The sequence below is a fragment of the Corvus cornix genome, chromosome 2, assembly GCF_000738735.6.
Source record: "Corvus cornix cornix isolate S_Up_H32 chromosome 2, ASM73873v5, whole genome shotgun sequence".
Lineage (NCBI taxonomy): Eukaryota > Metazoa > Chordata > Aves > Passeriformes > Corvidae > Corvus > Corvus cornix.
Window position 1 is genome coordinate 108,517,897 of NC_046333.1, and position 19,223 is coordinate 108,537,119.

The 19,223-nt window shown below is 39.7% G+C and overlaps 1 protein-coding gene across 2 annotated transcripts in view; it reads right to left on the reverse strand.

Annotated features, from left to right (window-relative positions):
* Positions 1-19,223, reverse strand: part of CDH2 (cadherin 2) — a 116,787-nt gene that overhangs the window by 17,503 nt on the left and 80,061 nt on the right. For both annotated transcript variants that reach the window (XM_039549140.1, XM_039549139.1), the window contains exons 5-14: positions 18,350-18,505; positions 16,827-16,971; positions 15,625-15,797; positions 10,616-10,753; positions 10,078-10,263; positions 8,005-8,261; positions 6,555-6,697; positions 5,121-5,354; positions 4,568-4,801; positions 3,203-3,342 (exon numbers count right to left, since the gene is read on the reverse strand). In XM_039549140.1, the coding sequence (XP_039405074.1) occupies positions 3,203-3,342; positions 4,568-4,801; positions 5,121-5,354; positions 6,555-6,697; positions 8,005-8,261; positions 10,078-10,263; positions 10,616-10,753; positions 15,625-15,797; positions 16,827-16,971; positions 18,350-18,505 (1,806 nt within the window). The remainder of the gene's footprint in view (positions 1-3,202; positions 3,343-4,567; positions 4,802-5,120; positions 5,355-6,554; positions 6,698-8,004; positions 8,262-10,077; positions 10,264-10,615; positions 10,754-15,624; positions 15,798-16,826; positions 16,972-18,349; positions 18,506-19,223) is intronic.

The window sequence follows — 19,223 nt, forward strand, 5'->3', positions numbered from 1 at the left end:
GTTTAGGATACAGAGAGATGTAATTTCTATCACTTAGCTTTAAGCCCTAACAGTCATATCTTCAAATAACCTAAACATCTGGGAAATATCAGGCCACACAGGGTAAATCTTCAAGTTGTCCTTCTACAGAAGCATGCGAATTTAAGAAGTAATTTGCTGGCTATAAATAGAAGTAATTTTAAATGGTACCGATTATGAAAAGATCTGAAGCTTTTAAAATATTGTTTTCACTGAGATACACATGAGGCTTTAAAATTCCCTTCTATTTCACCACATGAGATGCACCCTGGGCTGGATGGCTCTGTGTGTGAGTCACCTTGTGTACTGCCTTCTTCTGAAGCTGCTTGTTAAATCAATCTTCAGGATTTTAGGGATGGTGCACCATAAGAAAGTTAATACTGACACAGAGCATTTTCCTGTCATTTGCTGATGACTTACGGATCCAAGACTGACACAAAGCAATTTTTCTTGATTTTAATAAAACAGCGGCAGTTTTACCCTATGAGGCCTCATTCGGAAAATACATTTTTGGTGTAAGTCCCATGCTTTTTTAGAACACTCACTTTGGCTCTTGAATACTTTCATTAATATTGACAAAAATGCAAAGATCTTTATAGCCAGTAACTTTTGCCCACAATGCTCTGCACACATCTTTGCTTATGCAGTATTTTGCTAAACCGTGGTTTGCAAAAATGAGATTACCGCTTGCAGAGGACTTGTTGGGACATTCGAAAAGCTTTGCATTCTAAGTTCTTAAGTCTCGCATAAAATGTGTGCAAAACCAAATAAACCCCAATGAAACACAATTCTCCCTCTTTCCCTTGGGCACAGGAGGTGAGGATGGCCAGGAGGGAACCAAGAAGAAACAAGCCTAGGAATTATTATCATCTAGTTAAGCACAGGCAGAATTTAGATTTTACAAAATGCCAAACCAAAATAATGTAAAATAATCTCCCTGAAAAGCAAGACAGAATTTATCTACAATCATCCATTGTAGACAGAAAAATAAGCTGAAAAGTTTATGCTCTCTCTTCATCCATTCTGCATAGGAACAAATTCCTAGCTTCGAAGCTATGGAGAACCTACCCCCATTTTGCCTAGTACTGGTGTAAAACCAGCTACTATAGAAGTGATCATAAAAGCTTGTTATACTTTGTAGGAGCTGTTCTTTTCCTGACATGTTTTCTACATTTGGAGTGTGAAAGGGTGTTTTAGACCCCCAGAGACTGGCCTGCTGTCAATGGATCAAAAAAGGGACCCATACACCCGAACCAAGTGGCTGGCAGTGGAGATAACTAAATCGCAATAGTGGCTTTAACATTCGTCTTAAGAACGAAATAAGGGGTTTTGTGACTAAAAATCATTCAATCTTTTGCAAAGCCCTCAAAATTATCTATATCTAGATGCCTTCTACGCCCACTGTGAGAGGAAATGGCCCTAATTTCACGTTTCTTACTATTTTACTGCTAGTCCACCCGTCGGCAGTTTTCCTTTCACTGCGTGCAGCACATTCATTCACTGCCAGTGAAAGGCTGTGATTACGGACGGTTTACGTTGCGCTAATCTCTGCGGCACTCGCAGGATGCTGCCTCCTGCCACACCACCCTAACTGCTCCTCTCACAAAGGCAGCACTGCCAACTGGAGTGGAGCACAGCACAAGATGGGCAGAGGAGAGACTTCAGAACCAGTCCCGTTTTACACTCGTTGTCCACTGTTACAATGGTGAACGTTTCTGATCTGCAGCGCAATCTCTCCCTACGCTACCCCACCATCACCTATGACTTCCCAATGGACTATACTCAGAGAACCTCACTCACTCTGTCCTGAGGGTTATGTGGACAGTAATTAAAATCAAAGTTCCATGACAATTGCTGAACTGAGCCTCCAGAGAATTCAGGATGAACAAGAGCTGGGGATATGTGAACTGAAAAATTACTTCTCACAGGACTGAGTTTTCCTAATTTTCTTTTAAGCTTGTAACTTTTCTGTACAATAACAGATGCACAAACAGGATGCAGTTCTTGTAGTCAAACTATGTACAAACAACTGGAATACATGCATAGACTCAAAGGGTTGTTTTCACTTTATTTAACAACATAAGCAATTTTCCAAAACTGCATAAACTGAAGTTTCCTTTGAAAACTGCCTAAGAAGAACATTATGCAGAAAAGCCAGGAAGTAGGAACAGTACTTGGGGAAATGCAGGAAGCATGGAAATTAGTAAGGGGAACACAAATTTCAGACAAACAAACAAACGAGCAGAAGGAAACTATAAAAGTCTGCACCAGTAAAGGGAGACACTTTTCAGATAACTCAAGTGCCAGATGACTGGGACTGGGGATGTGTGGAAGAATTGCACGTAATTTTTCAAGGCTTTTAACTGGAAAATTTCTTAGACTCTATTATATGCACTGTTCTCTTTGTAATTACTACACTTCTACTATTAATACTGTGCATAAATCTGCTGTTTGTCATGTTCATAAAGCACTTAATAAATGTCCTCTGAAGGAAGGAAATCACACTGCTTGAAAATCCACTAACTTGGAGAGAGAGAGGGAAAAAGAAGCTATTCTTAGCATATGCACATCACTCCTAGTCCTCTGACATATCAGCAGTGGTTCAACCAGAGGCGACATGAGAGTAAATGCATATGGCACCTGCCTGGAAAGGTATTTGAATAAACACAGATGTGCCCTGACAGCTACTTGAAACCTAAATGCTTTCCAAGCTTGAAATCCCAGTGGTGGCAAATCTATCAATAGCCAACATCACTACATATCACCCACCACCAAGAAAGGGTCATACTTGGTTTAGGTGGTATTAGGCACCCTGCACTTGTGTTTCTGTACAACAATTTCCCAGACAAAGAGTGAGGAAAGTTTACAGACAGCAGTGAGAGTGGATGCAAACTTTAATTTAAATATAACAGCCTTAGCTGGAATCTGGTCAGAATGCTTTTACTGCAAGAGGACAAGATACAGTTTTTACACATCCAAATGGCAAGCAATTGGTATATCTGGAACTGCAAAAAAACCTCAATGAAAAAGCAGTGTTTTATTTAAAGCTTTGAAAACCTCACTTATTGCCTTCACTATTTAACGTAAAAATTAGCTACCTACCATAGTGTTTCAATGTAAACAAAATAGGTAAGTGAAGTAAGAAGTGTAAATCTATACATAAAACCCATTAATCTTTCCTCACCTGATCTTCCTCTCCACCCCCTTCTTCATCGTATTTCAGAATGTTGTCCCTCACATCATCTTCAGGATCAATCAAGAGCTGCTTTGCCTGACGCTCTTTATCACGGCGTTTCATCCATACCACGAACATTAAAACTAAAACTGTAATGCAAAAATGGAAGAGACAAAACCACATCTTGATTCTGAAACACAGCCATGGAAAATCGTAGAAATTTGACGTCAAGATTTTAAAAGAAAAAAAACCCAAAGAAGCAGTAAAGTTGAGATTTGACCGTTCTTGATAACGTACAGGTTTTTTTAAAGTGAAAAAACCTGGCAGAAGGCAGCTTAAGCAAGATATGTTTAAACTCAGACCTCTATAGGCAATTTGGTCTGGAAATCAATCACATATTCAAGGTTGTAAGGAACAAATCCATTCCACATCTGCAAAATACACTTGTCATGAAAAGAATTAAGGAAGACTATGCTTCATAAATCACTAGATTCAGAAAGAAACCTCTCCTTCAATAAAGTTCTTTTAGTTTCATACCTAGCATTTAAAAAATATCTTGTATCATGAAAACAATTGTACCGTGTCCTGGTATAGAACTGTGTGCTTAGCCAGGCTCAATTTTTTTTTTTTTTTAAATTACTCGTTTCCATAATTTTCTGTGTTCTAGACTGGTGCATAGTGTACTATGAACAGGCTAATGGCTCCTTGCATTCCACCAGATTAGGGAATCAGTTAAGTATAATGTGTAGGAGATCTAGCATCTAATTTACTACTGGACAGACACTTATGATTTTTAGTCATTTTCCTTGCTGAATGCACTTGACACAAAGTAGAATACTAGTACAGCTTTATGCTTAAACACCATTGTTCCTGCATAACTGCCTTTCCTGTCAGGCCTCATGTGAAGGGCTGTGATATATTACTTTCCAACAGCCTACTTGCATTAATCTGAAGCACAACAGTAGTAACATCAGAGCACTCCTTAAAAGCACTGTTACCCGCTGTGGGTGGCACCAAATCACACAATACTGGCAGCACAAGAGAGATTAGATGTCTGGGGACTAATCACATCTTCAACCTGGTCACTCACTGACGTATCATTCCAAGTGTCCATGCGTATAAATGGAAAAATCTCTTTGACAAACCCACTGCAGTGCTTGACTGCCGAACAGGTGCTAGCTGTACTCTGTCGGAATCTAAATCCTGTACTATCAAGGAAGTTTTCATACTTGTTCAGAACACTAAACCATGCAGGAGCAATTCCTGGACCTGAGCCTTTAATAACTCCCATCTTTGTCAAGGTACCTGATACTAAAGCGTAATACTGTACTTGCAAGAGTAAAGGAGTTAGAATTAAGAGAGCTATCTACTCACTGAGCAAGATGATGATACAAAGCAGAATTGCAATGATGGCACCAGTGCCCAGCCCTGCACCAACAATCCGGTCAACATCAGTGCAGTCTCCGTTTAAGTCACACTGGCAAACTTTCACCTTCAGCAAGGAAGTGCTGGATGCATGTGGATTTCCAGAATCTGTAATAACTATGGGCACGTCGTAGATACCGGCCTCCAGGAACCGGATTCTTAAGGAGAGCTGGGCGTGATCGCCTGTGTGTGAAAATAAGGTGCTGGTTAAAAAGTAATGTATTGCTCACATGGGCTTAAAATAGCATTGGCAAAAATAGCTCATGTTTGAGCTCTGTGTTAACTTGTTGCTCAAACCGCTATGTGACACTCAGGGTAACAGACTTCCTGACTGCTGTGAACATCTTTTCTTTCTTAAAATTTCTTGTTCTCTGGGGAGCTTACACCAAGGTGATTTCTTGTTCGTATTAACCCAATTCATGTATGTTGTGAAGTAATACCAAAGAGAAAACATTTGCGGAAGTTTCTTTAAAACTATTAAGATTTCCATAATGTTAATTACCACTAATCCGAACAATGGTCCAATTCCTCTTAATACTAGCAGGTGTGTCAGGCAGCTCAAAGGCAAACGGGCCTGCATTTGGATCTATGTCAGGGTCTACAGCAGTGATGTTAATAGCATTAGGCTGCAGTGTTTCACACGTTGTGGCTTCTTTTGGATGCACTTGGGGGGCATTATCATTGATGTCCAGCAGGTATATCTGAAGTGTGCCAGTTCCACTCATTGGGGGTATTCCTTAAAGAAAAGGAAATAGTATTAAGCCTGTTTCCAGTTGCAAAGTTATTTAAATCAAGCTGTATGAACACTTTTATACATTTACCTCAGTTTTGGGATTCTGTCTTTACAAAACCAATCTAACACTGTTACTGCTCCTGCTAACACACTAGTTCTTACGTAGTCTGTTCTTGGAAAAATGGCCCTACTCAGCAAAATTCAGGAAATAACTGCAGATCCACTGATCAGGGACTCATCCACTTCACTGACCAGACAGATAGTCAATATCCATAGATAGGTCCACATCAAAGGCTTCAAAGAAGAAGGTGCAAAGTTGGGATAGTTTGTCCTCTGGACAAATTATTTTCTAACTTTGAAGACTTAAGATCACCCTTTACCATAAATGTGCTGTTTAAATTATTCCTAATACTGACTTTCAGCATGCTATTTCTAGACATTCCTGCTATCCCTATCGAATGTGTAATGCTTCCATAAACCTTGTTGGAATCACCCATTTATGTGATGATTTGGCATGGAATGTTTCAGCATAACTCACAATGGTTCTCATTCCACCTTCCATAATCTTCCAGTTCCATTTATGTTTCTTCTCCAGAACAGAGCCAAAGTATAGAAACAGCTGATCCAGCTTCCAGTTCAGAAAATTTTACCATGTCTTCTTTCCAATGCAAAGAGCCCCAGTATTCCAGTTTTCCCTTCTAACGGGAGAATATTCCCAACTGCACCTGTCCATCTTTCTGCTATCAGCTATCAACAGTACAGCACTCCAGCTGAAACCAAAGGACTCATTTCTGAGCAGTGTTAATTGTCATTAACAAACTGACAACAAAGAGATACTTTTCCCTCTGCACTGCTGCAGCCTGAATGTGGGAAAATACAAAGCCCCTCCACCAACACATCATTCCCCATAAAGCACATTCACGCTGTGCATTCACTCAACCTACCACCCTCCCATGCAGGTTTTTTTTCAATTTTCTGTCAACTCAACTAATGTCACCAAGCCAGTGTTTTTCGACAAACTCAGAGAACTATTTTTCAGCCATTTCCCAAGTAGCTGGGAAATTATACACAGTCTGATAGTAACACAGATTTCCAACGGGATGTATTCTAAGCATACCCTGTTTTCTGCCCCAGTAAAACTGAGTGCCATTCAACCAAAAAGAAGAAAGCTTTTTGAAAAAAATATACAATGTTGATACATACCATTATCAGAAGCAAGAAACGTTGCATTATACATATTGTTTTGCACATATATTGACTCTCTGTCCAAAACAGCTGTAGTAGTTATTTGTCCATTAACAGGGTCAATTTTCAGCCAGTTTGCAGGATCAGAAAGTTTTGAGTACCTGTGTATTTAATAATAAGTTGTGTTATTTATCCACCAACATAAATATTGACAACAAAGGCAATATTAGTATTTTAATTTGTATTCTGAACACATTTTTTGAATTTTAAGATAGCATTTTTAAAATTTCCATTTATCAATGGAAATACGTATTAAAATCAGTCCTGCATTTCAATTCGTGAAGTGCCTTGCCCTGTAAGTTACCACATAATTGGAGGGAATCATGCAATTACCATAGACTATACAACATTAATACTCAGACTAAATTAAAATATTCAGTCAAGATCCTTCTTGGTTTTTCTACACCTACAGAGCTGTTCATACTAAGGTTCATCTTGTCAGAGTGCTGAGAGCAGGAGAGGTAAAAAATGGATAGTGTTACAGTTGCACTAACTCACATTGTTCTAGCACTTCAGTATCACTTCACTTTCAGAGACTCTGGTTTTACTGCATGCTTCTCATCTTAATTTGAAAGAGAAGTGTCTTTCAAAACCATTCTATCTGATAAATTTTCCCTTTGACATTAATCAAGTGCAAGCTATCTTAGCACTGAAATCCTCATGCTGTCATTTCTACGATGGTTATGTTCACAAATGAGCAAAATATCACAAACAGCTAACCAAGAATCAAGAGAAAATAAAATTGCAATGATCTTGATTTTGGAAGGAAAGACAGAACCTAAGTTCTGGAGTTTCTTCTACATGAGCTAAAAGGAAAAAAAAATGCGGGATAAGGTGAGTCCTCACCCATGGCCAGTCAACATCTTAGCTTTGCAGATAATGACCGTGACTTATACAAGGCATGTTCATGTAGCAAAGTTTCAGGCATAAGAAAAATTATGATCAAATTATGATCATAGCTATCAGTACAAGAGTTCACAGACAGACAACAGGACTACTTTGAACTGCTGGAGAAAAAATTAGAAGAGAACCCTTCAGATTTCATCAACAATCTGATTTTCCTGCCATGTGAAAATTACTGGTGAATTTAAATTGCAAATGATCTTAGTTCACAGAAGCATGTGTCTGCTCTGACTGAATTTGCTGGGATGGAACATATACTTTACAACAGATGCATAACTGCCTTCTACCTTGATGAAACAGGACTTAGGATGAGAAAATTACACAGCTATGAATACTGGTCAGTTCACCCTCTCTACAGCCAAAAATCCCTTTGGAGAGAGCTGCACAAAAGCCACAGGATGTGTTGGGATAGCTGTGTGCTACAGTAAATGCAGTCATTCCACATGCCATCTCTTTGCTCCCCACCCACTCCATAACACAGACATAGCAAAATGTTTATATAGACCTTAGAGACGTTTGCTGCATGTAACGATCGGGGTCCTGAGCAGTGAAAGTTGTCAACATGCTACCAGCAAGTAGCCCCTCTTCCTGACGCACGAGCTTGGGGTTTGGAACAAAATATGGGCTCTCATTCACATCAATGACCGTAATGGACACAGTTGCTGTTGACTGAGGAGGATGCTGAATCCCCTTAGCCAAAGGCACTTGATTTTCTGCAGCTACGGTAAGTACAAACATCCTGTTGGTCTCGAAGTCAATAGGCTGGGAAGAGCAAAGAGTGGGAAGTGTTAACGTTTATTCACAGCAGCAACGGACACACAGTAACATTTTAAATTTAAAGCACATTTTTGAAGATTACTTGTACTGCTTTTCTCAAAAATGAGTATGGAGTCTGAAGAGAACACAGTATCATCACCTCAACATGAGCCTGTGGGCTGGGGTTTTGCTTAGCAGCAGCAGTTTTGAAGTCAGAAGAGCTAGAAACCTTGTCATTCCTAGATTTAACTTGCTCTGGTACTGCCATTAGAGACAAATGAGGAAACAAATAGTGGAATCACAAAATGATGAAGAAGCTCCTAGCTTTGTGCCAGGCACTCACATGTGCCTCCTGATGCTCTCTCCTGGGGAGAGAAAAGCTGCCTCTTTCTGTTACGAGGATTAAAGTTTCCTTCAAACAAGTTCATGACCACAGCTATTCCCGTAGATTAGAGATTCTCATGCCCTTAACACCTTACTAGAAATACTCCTGGTAATCCCAGCCAACCTCATGTCTGGTATACCTATAGCTCCCATCTTCCCAGTGCAGACAACTTTCAGTTTGGAGATTTCCTCACTGAGCCAGAAGTCCAGTTTAAGAAAAAGTAAAAACAGTTTGAGTCTAGAGTTCCTCTGTCGTGCTGCATAGGGTTGAGGAATTCCTGGACACAGGATTTGCCTTTGCACTATGCACTGTACTATTCACACACATCCCAGACTGAAGAAACCTTGTACCTTACAGGGGCATTTGGCACGTGACAGTATGAAATAAGTGACAAGAGACAATCTAATCTTCATTACAGGTTGACAGATCAACTCATTGCACTGCCAATAAAAACTGTAGGCATGTTTCCAACTTTTCCCATGTCTGGGCACTTAAAGGAGTGCTAAAAAGCACAGACACTCACATAATTCTTCCTGGAAGACTGCAATATAACAACTGGCACCTCTGGGGAAGAGCAGTTATAAACCAGAGACAGTTCTTAAAAAAACCCAATGTGAATTACCATTAATGCCATAGGTGGGTTGTATCTTTCTGTCACCTAGATACTGGGAGGATTAAAATCAAACAAACCGAAACAAAACAAAGCAAAAAAGAAAAAAAAAAGTAAAACTAAAAGTGAATTTTTTAATTTCCAAATGGGAATACTGGCATCACATGTTTGACTTTGAAATGCATCAGCCAAAACGAGAGCAGGCCAACTCAGAGAAGAGACACTTATCAGAGGGTCATGAGCAAAGGTGGCTACTGCCTGGCAGGTTTAATTATAGAACCACATTGTTATTATCACTTGCAGTAAGTCATCCCTCAACACAGAGCTGTGTTGGTTAGAGAATGAAGATAGACAGGTTATTCCATAAAAGGTATTTAAACGAGGTTTTAAAAATAGCCAGTCTTTAAACGTCTCTTGTGGAAGTACCCTCCCACCTATCATTTTTGCCTCTCTGATTGTGCTTTGACTGCCTATATCTGTTCCTTAATGGAACATCTTGACATAAAATGTGCAGACAACATGCATGACTACTAATTGAGGAGAAGTTGTTCCTTCAGACTAGCAAAAAATACTAAGCAGTCATTTTTTCACAGAGCAATTTCTATCTTTTGGCAAATAAAGCTTCACGATTTTTAATTTTCAACAGCCTTGCCTGATTTTTAAATCAGATGGAATACTATTGATAGCATAAGAAGGTAACAGAAGAAGAGACAGATTGCTAAATTCCAGAATTCACGATGGCCTCAGGAATTCACATATCCCCCCATTCAGTGTTCTCCCACTTCCTCCATCTCTGCTGAACTGTCTGGAACGCAAGCACGCCTTACCTTTACGACAGTCACCAGCCCATCGTTGCTGTTGGGATCGGTCAGGATGGTGAAGCGGCCCGTCGGGTCTCCTCCAGTCATTCGGTACATGGCATTCCACGCCGGCGTGTGGGGCTGGTCTTTGTCTGTTACCGTCAGGTTCGCTACAATCACATCCACCCTGTTCTCCGGTACTTCCCCGTAGAACTGCAAAAACCACACAAACACTTCACTCGTCTGGAGAAGCATGCAAGAGCCACAGCATGCTGAGCATTCATCAAAGCCCGCCTCTCTTCTCTGGAATTCCGACAATTTGTCTAATGAAGTTTACCTGAGGCCACCCAGAGAACCAATGGCTTGATTCCCTTGTCAGCTTTTGCCTTTTGGCCAAAAGCAGAACACTGTATGTAAGGGATATATATTCTGCATGTATTTTAATTCTGCCTGCCAGTACAGTATTTAATAAGTAATAAATATTTACTGTCTGTGAATATAATGAGAAAAACAGAGAGTGGTTATAAATATGCACATCCTTCAGTAACTTCTATGCTGTACTTACAGTCATGGCAGTGAACTCTGGAGGATTGTCATTGACATCTGTCACAGCGATGACAGCAGTTGCTGTGTTTGAAAGACCATATGTTGGGTTTCCTTCCATGTCCGTAGCTTGAATTATTAATGTATATTGTTGTACTTTCTAAAACACAAAATGACAACGTAAGTTTTAGACAAAACTAACATTACCATAGGACAGCAGGTGTTCCCAAAATTGCACTCTGCTAAGCAATGGAGCCTATCACACAGTTTATTCTAGTTAGCATCACCCAAAATGACAGGAGCAAAGTTTGTGCCACAGGAATACAGCAGCAGGTTGCTTATACTGAACTACCGTTTGACTTTCTTCAAAGACCATCAAGGTAAGGACAGGCTGACTGCTTCCTACTCTAATAAATCAACCCCCTTTAGACAGTTAATGCATGATCACAGGTTTAACAATGCTTTTCAAATGGCAAAAAGAGAACCAGAGTGCAGTTTATACTAAAACAGGGAAAGTCCTCAAAAGCATTTGAGAGCACTGAGCCAAGGTAGATTTCTCGGCCAAACGGCCACAACTGCCAAGGTTTTGTTTCAGCCAAGCCTGAGTATAAAACTGCTGCTGCAATTTCTTGTGATCTCTATGGAAACCAAAGATGTCGAGGCCAACAGAGACGAGTAAGGGCACTGGGAGAAAGGGGGAGGGAAGCACCAAACGAGCTATTTCCATAAATGTTAAACACCCTGGTTGAGCACGGCGCCCGTGGGCCCCCTCTCCCCCCACCACTGCTAACAGCCCTTGAGCTGGGCACTCACTCCCCCCTCACAGATGGAGCGGAGCCAGGGTCCCTAAGCACCAGAAACGCCTGGCGGAGACCTGACCTCAGCCTGGTGAGCTGTTTAAAATGACACTGACAAGGTCCTATTGAAAAAAAAAAAAAAAAAAAGGAAAATCATAAAGATGTTTTCTGTATAGAGTTGCTGAAAAGTTTATTTTAACTCACTGCACTCAAATATTGTGCATGCTTCTTCATTTACCAGTTCATCATCCTTCCTTGGAGAGAGGTGCTACCATTCAGTTCTTCCCAAAAGAAAGGACACAAACGTAAGGAGCTGCTATTGCTTTGAAATGGCACTTTCACAAATGGTTTACTAACACTGGCAAAAACCTTTTGGCAAAATAAAAATATTTCAAGAAAAGCCTATCTTTATGTTTTGGGGTTTTTTTTCCACCTGGTACGTTATTTTCTTACACTGTCTATAGAGTGGGGTATATGACAGATTACTTATGGAAACAACTTATAGAATCATGAAACATGCCGAGTTGGAATGGACCCATCAGGATCAGAGAGTCCAACTCCTGATCCTAAGCAGGACAGCCCAAGAATCACACCATTTACAAAAAGGCATTACAAGTACTGATACAAAAAATAAGCAAGGGCACTTCCATGGATAGTATTTAGCATTCTTTCAAATTTTGGCCAGACAGTACAACAGACATGAGAGGTTTAACAGTTTGCACATTTCCAAGCAACAAATATGAGTCACTGAATAGAAATTTTTTAAAATAAGCTGTATGGATCTTTATCTCCCACTGAAGATAATGATTTATGCTCATGCCCTCTTTCAAACAGAAACCCTTACAAGACACCCCAAATGTGTATTGCTATATATGCATCCCATGATTCTTCAGAAAAGCAAGATTAGTATTAAGTCTACAGAAATGCAGTATATATGTTTAATAATGCACAAATATATATATGAATTCTGACTTGGAAAATATACTTGCAAACTGACCTTCAAAAGGCTTTAAACATCCTAAAGGTTTCCTTCATGACACCAACAAGAGAAGCAGTCATGAGGGAACCAAAGAAATACTTTTGCCACTTTCATCCAGGAAAAAATCATACTTTACTTACTGTGAAGCAATAAAATCTAAAGCAGTATTGAAGCAAATCTTGCTGCCATATGATTCTGTGTTATTGAAACAGCAGGTGCTTCTGATTCATCTTGGTCTTAACACATTGATCCCAAGAAGCAAATTTCATTAAGGAAACTCCATTATTATTACACAGGGACTCAGCTTCCTTACAATCCTCTAATTCCAACAGAACCAGCACACTAGAAGCTTCCCCAGAAAGTGCCCCAAAAGACAGCGTATCAGTGGTTTTGTCTGGTTCCTTGTTTTTTTTCCCCCCTTCCCAGCACTCACATAAAGCAGATCAACTGCCGAGAGTGAAATTTCAGAAATCAACAAGCACACAACTTTCCAAGCATGGGGAAATTGGGGGAGGTGGGGTCTCCTCTTTTCACTATGGTTTGAGATGCAGCCAGGAATAAGCTGTGGAGCATGTGTCAGCAGCCTGCACAGAGACTTAGCAGCAACACATCCAAAAACGAGCTGGAAGCTTCAAGAAAGAACGCAGACCTCACCAGTTCACATCTTTCCACTTCAACACAGGCCAAATAAAGAGCACTTCACTGAATTAACCTCATGTGAGGCAGGAATGTCAGTGTGTAAATTTAAGTACCCTGCCTGACTTCTTCAGCACCTCCAGCAGCAATGCAGATGTTTTAATGCTGAAGTGAATTCCACAGCAATAACGGAAGAAATAAGAGCAGCTGGATCTCATGAAACAGCATCTTTTGAGATAACAAATGAAAGATTTCTTCTGCCTAAAGCTGGGTTTCCTTACCTAAGCAAATCTCCTCCTGTGCATGTTAGCACAGATAACGCATTGTGCATGCTAATCTAAAATACCAGCAGATGAGGAATGCTATCAGAGGAACTTTTTTTTCTTTTCCCTAATGCCTACAACACTTATGTTCCTATAATGTGTCACATTATTTAAGAATTTAAAGTTCTCTCTAGTACTTTATGATTTTAATTAGAGCTTTATAAAGAGACACAAGACTTAAGAGAAAAAGAGTGGAAAGGCAGAAGTGGGCAGACCAGCTGGGGTACATGGAGAACAAGGCACTCCCCCGCCCACTGTCACAAGACAATTCAGCTTTTGCTTTCTAGACTCCTGGTCATTTTAATTTAATTGACTTCCACAAAATGATTCAGGAAATGGAGGAAGCAAAGCAACGGCTTGGGAAGGAAACCATTTTATCTCATATTAGTCTAATTTAATATTTGAGTCATTTAATGTTAATCATTAATATCCAACATGTTCAAGAAATGTTTATATATATGCATTTGGGTATCAGCAGAGTGATCCATCAGGAAAACTGATGGTGAATGACAAGGTTTTTCCAACTGTTAATGTGAGGGTCTAAGCTCCACAGGCAGCTGGTTTCTTCCGAGTTAAATCCCTCTAGTACAGCTAGTCACCAAGTGATAAAACCTCAAGAATTATTGCTATGTCCTTCTGAAAGTTCATCTGTCAAAGATGACCAAGGGATTTTAAAAACAAGGGCAAAGCTGCCCATCATTCTTTTAATTTAATAGGGCAATACTGTAAAGTTCAGGGTTTTCCTTTGCTCAAATCCCTTCTCTTCAAAACCAACTTGAATAGAATGAATGTTAATAAAACCTCAAAAATTAATTGCAATATCTAACAGTCTGTTTAGCTTTTCAAATCTTCTGATTGCCCCTTTCAAACTGAAATGCATCAGAATATTAATAGCAAACCCAGAACTTCAGAAAGCATTTTTATTCTCCATTTTAAATAACTATAAACAAGCAGCTAAAAGATGAAGAGCAAATCCAGTACTTTGGATTTAATGAAGTAAAATGAGGTTAGTAAAACAGAAGTTGAAACAACATGTGTTCGAAAGAGATTTGTTTGGATTTTACTGCTTGTTTATAAAATAATGCTTATCTCTTGTGAAGTTTTCAAGTGGTTTAAAAGCACAGTTAGTGTGACAGATTTGGATTTGGGAGGGAAATATTTTTATTCCCAACCTCACAGATGGGTGAATCAGAGCAGAGGATCTGACACCCTCCTTCTCCAGTGGTGGGCACAGTGAAGAACTGTCTAGACAGAATGGGCCTTGCCCAGCATGTAGCAATGAATTACTGACAGATGATTTATTTTCATTATTATTATTATTATTATTATTATTATTGCATTACTCTGCTTTAGTGTGTACCTGTTTCTTAAGAGCAAACAGGCTTATGGGACAAGATCCTTTCCATGACCCCACACAGCCAAGAGTGACTACACGTATGGAATATATAGGTCCAATCTTCATCCCTAACATAATTTTCTCTCCTCTGAGTTTTTGTACTCGGGGACTAGGACAATGACCAGTGTCAACAGGGTGAAGAAAGGGAGTAAGTTAAGACTGAGGAGGGGGAGAAATATTTCACAGCATCGTAAAATTGCTTGGACTAGAAGTGACCTTAAAGATTATCTAGTTCCAGACCCCCAGTCCTGGGCAGGGACACCTCCAACTATACCAGGTGGCTCAGAGCCCCAATCCAACCTGGCCTTGAACACTTCCAGGGATGGGGCATCCAGAACTTCTCTATGCAAGCTGTTCCAGTGTCTTACCACCCTTCACAGTAAAGACTTTCTGCCTTTTAGCTGATCTAAATGCACCTGCTTTCAGTTTATAGTCATTTCCCCTTGTCCTACCTTTATATGCCCTTATTAAAAACCCCTCTCCAGGCTCTCCTGCAGGCCCCATATTTAGGTACTGGAAGGCAGCAATAAGGTCTCCTCAGAGCCTTCTCTTCTCCAGGCTAAACAGTCCCAGCTCTCTTCTCAGCCTGTCTTCATAGGAGAGGTGCTCCAACCTTCTGATGATCTTCACATCCCTCCTCTGGACTTGCTCCAGGCAGGTCCATGTCCTTCCTGTGCTGAGAGCCCCAGACCTGGATGCAGCACTCCAGGTCAGAACAGAGGAGGAGAATCACCTCCCTTGACCTGCTGGCCATGCTGCTTCTGATGCAGCCCTGTATTGATTGCCTGCAAGTGCACATTGTCAGCTCATGTCCAGGCCTCTCATCCACCCAGATCCCTGAGACGCGCATCTTTTCAATATTAAGTGCAACCCAGACCACGGGATTAAGACCTGCCATACCTCTCTGTCAAGCCCAGCTGCTACAGTGATAATGTCACCAGTTTCGTTGTTGATTGTAAACATGTTTGGAGAGGGGCTGCTTGGGGCCTGTGACAAAATTCTGTATCTCAGCATCCCATTCTGTGCGTTGGGATCATCAGCATCGATGGCAGTAACAGTCATCACATAGGTTCCTAGCAGCAGGATAAATAATTGATGTTATATAAACAGTTTACACTCAGATTATACAAGATCACTTTACAAGCAGTGGTCAAAGCATGTATTTCTTTTGGTAAAATCTGCACATTCCTTCTTTACTTAAAACAAACTGGCTAAACTCAAGACTCACCAACAGAGTAATTAAAATACATAAGAGGAGATAAAAATAATCTTATGTTTATAAAATACTAGATTTGCTTATAACTGAAGAAGCTACATAAACAATGAAATCCTACAGTTCTGCCACAAATAACATTTCTGTAACAGGAGAACATCTCATGTTTAGATACTTATGTTATTAATTGGGCCAAAGGAAATATACTTATTGTTCAGAATTGGTGGACATACTGATAGTGACTGAAAATCAGTATAAATAATACTTTTTCAGAAGTCTTTGAGATGTATCTCAAATGCCAAGTAAACACTGCAAAGTTAGAAAACACATTTCTGGTGCTAACCTTTCATTTTGCACTTCTGACAAATTAAGAAAGTGGTTTCAGCCATAGTGCAAACTTTAGTCTGAGCTGATTAGAATTTTAATGAGATCTGAACAACACTTAGGTTTTCTCGAGAATTCAAATGACACTGATTTCAAATCCCAGTATTTGCAAAGCCTCTGGGAATCAAAACTAGAACTGGATCTGGTGACATTTCGGAAGTCTCTTATACCCTGACCTGTCAACTAAATGAACATCAATGTCTATCACAAAAATAAATGTAAGAACTGTGATGTTATAATTAGGATTTCCAAAAACATGAACCAGAAGTCATATTCTTAAAGCCTTCCCTGGTTTTAGTTCACGTACATAGCAATTCTACCTTTTGGAAATGAATCCTAACATGCTAAAAAGTGCATTAAAAATAGGGTGTAATAAGAAGACAGTATCTAAGATTTTGCTCATCACACTAAAGATACTTTTCAAAGTATTACAAGGTCTGAAGGCACCCCCTTCATCACACCTTCAAAATGATACTGTAAATGTGATACTTAGCCCATATTTTACCTGGCTTTGATCCCTCAGGGACTGTCCCATTCCAAACCTGGTGTAAGAATTCAGGTCTATTGTCATTCATGTCAATGACATTAATAACAATGTCAATAGGATTTTCCACCTGGTTTCCATTTACATCCACTGCGTGTGCTCTCAGCTGCAAAAATCATTAAAAGTATTAAAATTTGCACAATGTATAGGTGCAAATAGATATAATAATAGTGACAGAAGTTTCAGGCCAGACATTTTTAGCTCAGTGTATATTTTGTTATCTGCCATTGCACCCTCATATTGACCTTTTAAGTTTTCAAGTTGCTAATTGAACTGACGTTCAGACTTCCAAACTATTCTAAGTTGCAGACTTCCTTCTCTGATATGATGAAAATTATTTTATATCATGCAATTTTGATTACTACTAGTTCCTACTGTCACATAGAATTCCGGTTTTAATAATGACTACTAGAAAACATTCTCTAAAAATATGCAGATTTAAATGTACATCTTTGTATTTAGACCAGAGGGTGGCCATTGTTAGGGAAAAGAGCAACTTTCTCCTACAGCAGTCCTGCTGATGCCCCTTACATACATATACACACACATATCTTACCGCTACAAAACTACTAGAAAGCAGCAAGGTGGCATTATTAACTTACCACTCTGGAAATGACTCATATAAATGTAAATTCCCAAGTCAGTAAATCTTGAATTGCCAATGTCAAATGCTCAGTTAAAATCTTACGGATGCCGGAGCTGTTGTTTGAGAGAGCCTTTCACCCATGCCTCCCCCCCAGACACCTCCTGCTGTGTCCTCTGTTTGGAAGAAGCACTCAAGGGGCTCCCCAGAGCACAAAGCAAGGAGTGTTTTAATCCACGATATGTTGGAAAACTCTCTCCAGGAGCTGGGTGACTTCTGTAACGATTTCATCATCGTTTCCCAAAAGCACAGAGAACTTCAGGTCACAGTCTGCTCTCCCTCTTCCTTGAAACTTTCCTTTTCCACTAATATACTGGAATCTGTGGTCTACTTTGTCAATTTCTTTAGAGCAAAGAATATAATTTTCATAAGCTGACAGACCTAATTTACAATTCTATTAAAATGCTTAGATTTGCCCCTAAAATAAAAATTGGTACGTTATTCTTCCCATTAATTTCTCAAATCACAGCTGCTGCAATTCTAATAGCAGTCACATCCTAATTTAAGTTGCTGAATTAAAAATAAACTTCTGGAAAGTATACAATTCAGTGTAGACTGTGATCAATGGCCTGTACTTGAAATATAAGCCACAGCATCCATATTTCAATCTTTTAAAATTACTTTATCTAAATACATTTAATCACTGTTTACATATGTTAATGTATTTAAGCTGCTTAAATATAGTAAGAGTTAGCCTTATTAAGTACAATAAATACAAATCTGCTACAAACTCTTCAAATCATATCTCATGCAAAACTAAACGCTGGCTGCTCAAGTCATGTTTGAAGCAGATGTTCGTCTTCAATTTGATAATCTGATTTATGGTAAATTAAACTCTTACATGAAAAGAAGCAATCTGCTCCCGGTCTAAAGGCTTTGTCACAGACAGCTGTCCTGAGATGGGGTTGATGATGAAGATGCCTGTTGGAGGCTGGTCAGCTCCTGGGCCAGTCACACTGTACCGTAGCGAAAGGCTTTTATCACGATCGGACCTAATCTGTGTGTCAAAAAAGATGAAGTTTACATTAGCTAGAAACAAGCGCAGGACAGGACTGCTGCTGAGAAAAGCAGCAGCTCTCTATTTTCTCCTTGCTCCTTAAGCTGAACTTGCAAAAATAATTATTCTGGAAATGGTACAGAGTTGGTATAAAGTCTGAAGTTTTCAACACCACTCTTTGTTAGAAAGCTGGTCAATGAATATTCAGAAACATAAAATTATCCCTGTCTATTTCTCAGAATAAAAATGATTTGCATTAAACAAAAACAAGTAAGAATTTTTAACTTAGACAGAATTGTTTAAATCTTAGAGAAAACATATACTATCATAAAATTACACACAGAAGTCTAGTTTGTGTTTTTCCCCTTCTCTCTATACCTTTCCAGCCCAAAGCTACAGACTCTTCCACTACAGGCCAGCTCTTGAGAAACTCACCATTTTTGCTTGGACTGAACTTGTTTCATCTTCCAAGGAAACAACTGAAGGGCATTGTATCTGTGAGGAGCAGCTGAATCACCAGCACACGCATCAAACAGAACAGAGCAAAACTGTGTCCTATCAACTGGGGCTAATGTTCTGCCAAGTTCCAACAAATTGATCATGACCAGCCAGTACCATGGCTGGAAGCCAGCCCAGAAGAGGTGCTTGGCTCCTTGCAATGGCCACTTCTGGGCAGCAGAGTCCTGTGGAACAGCTGCTGTCCTCACCCTATCAGATC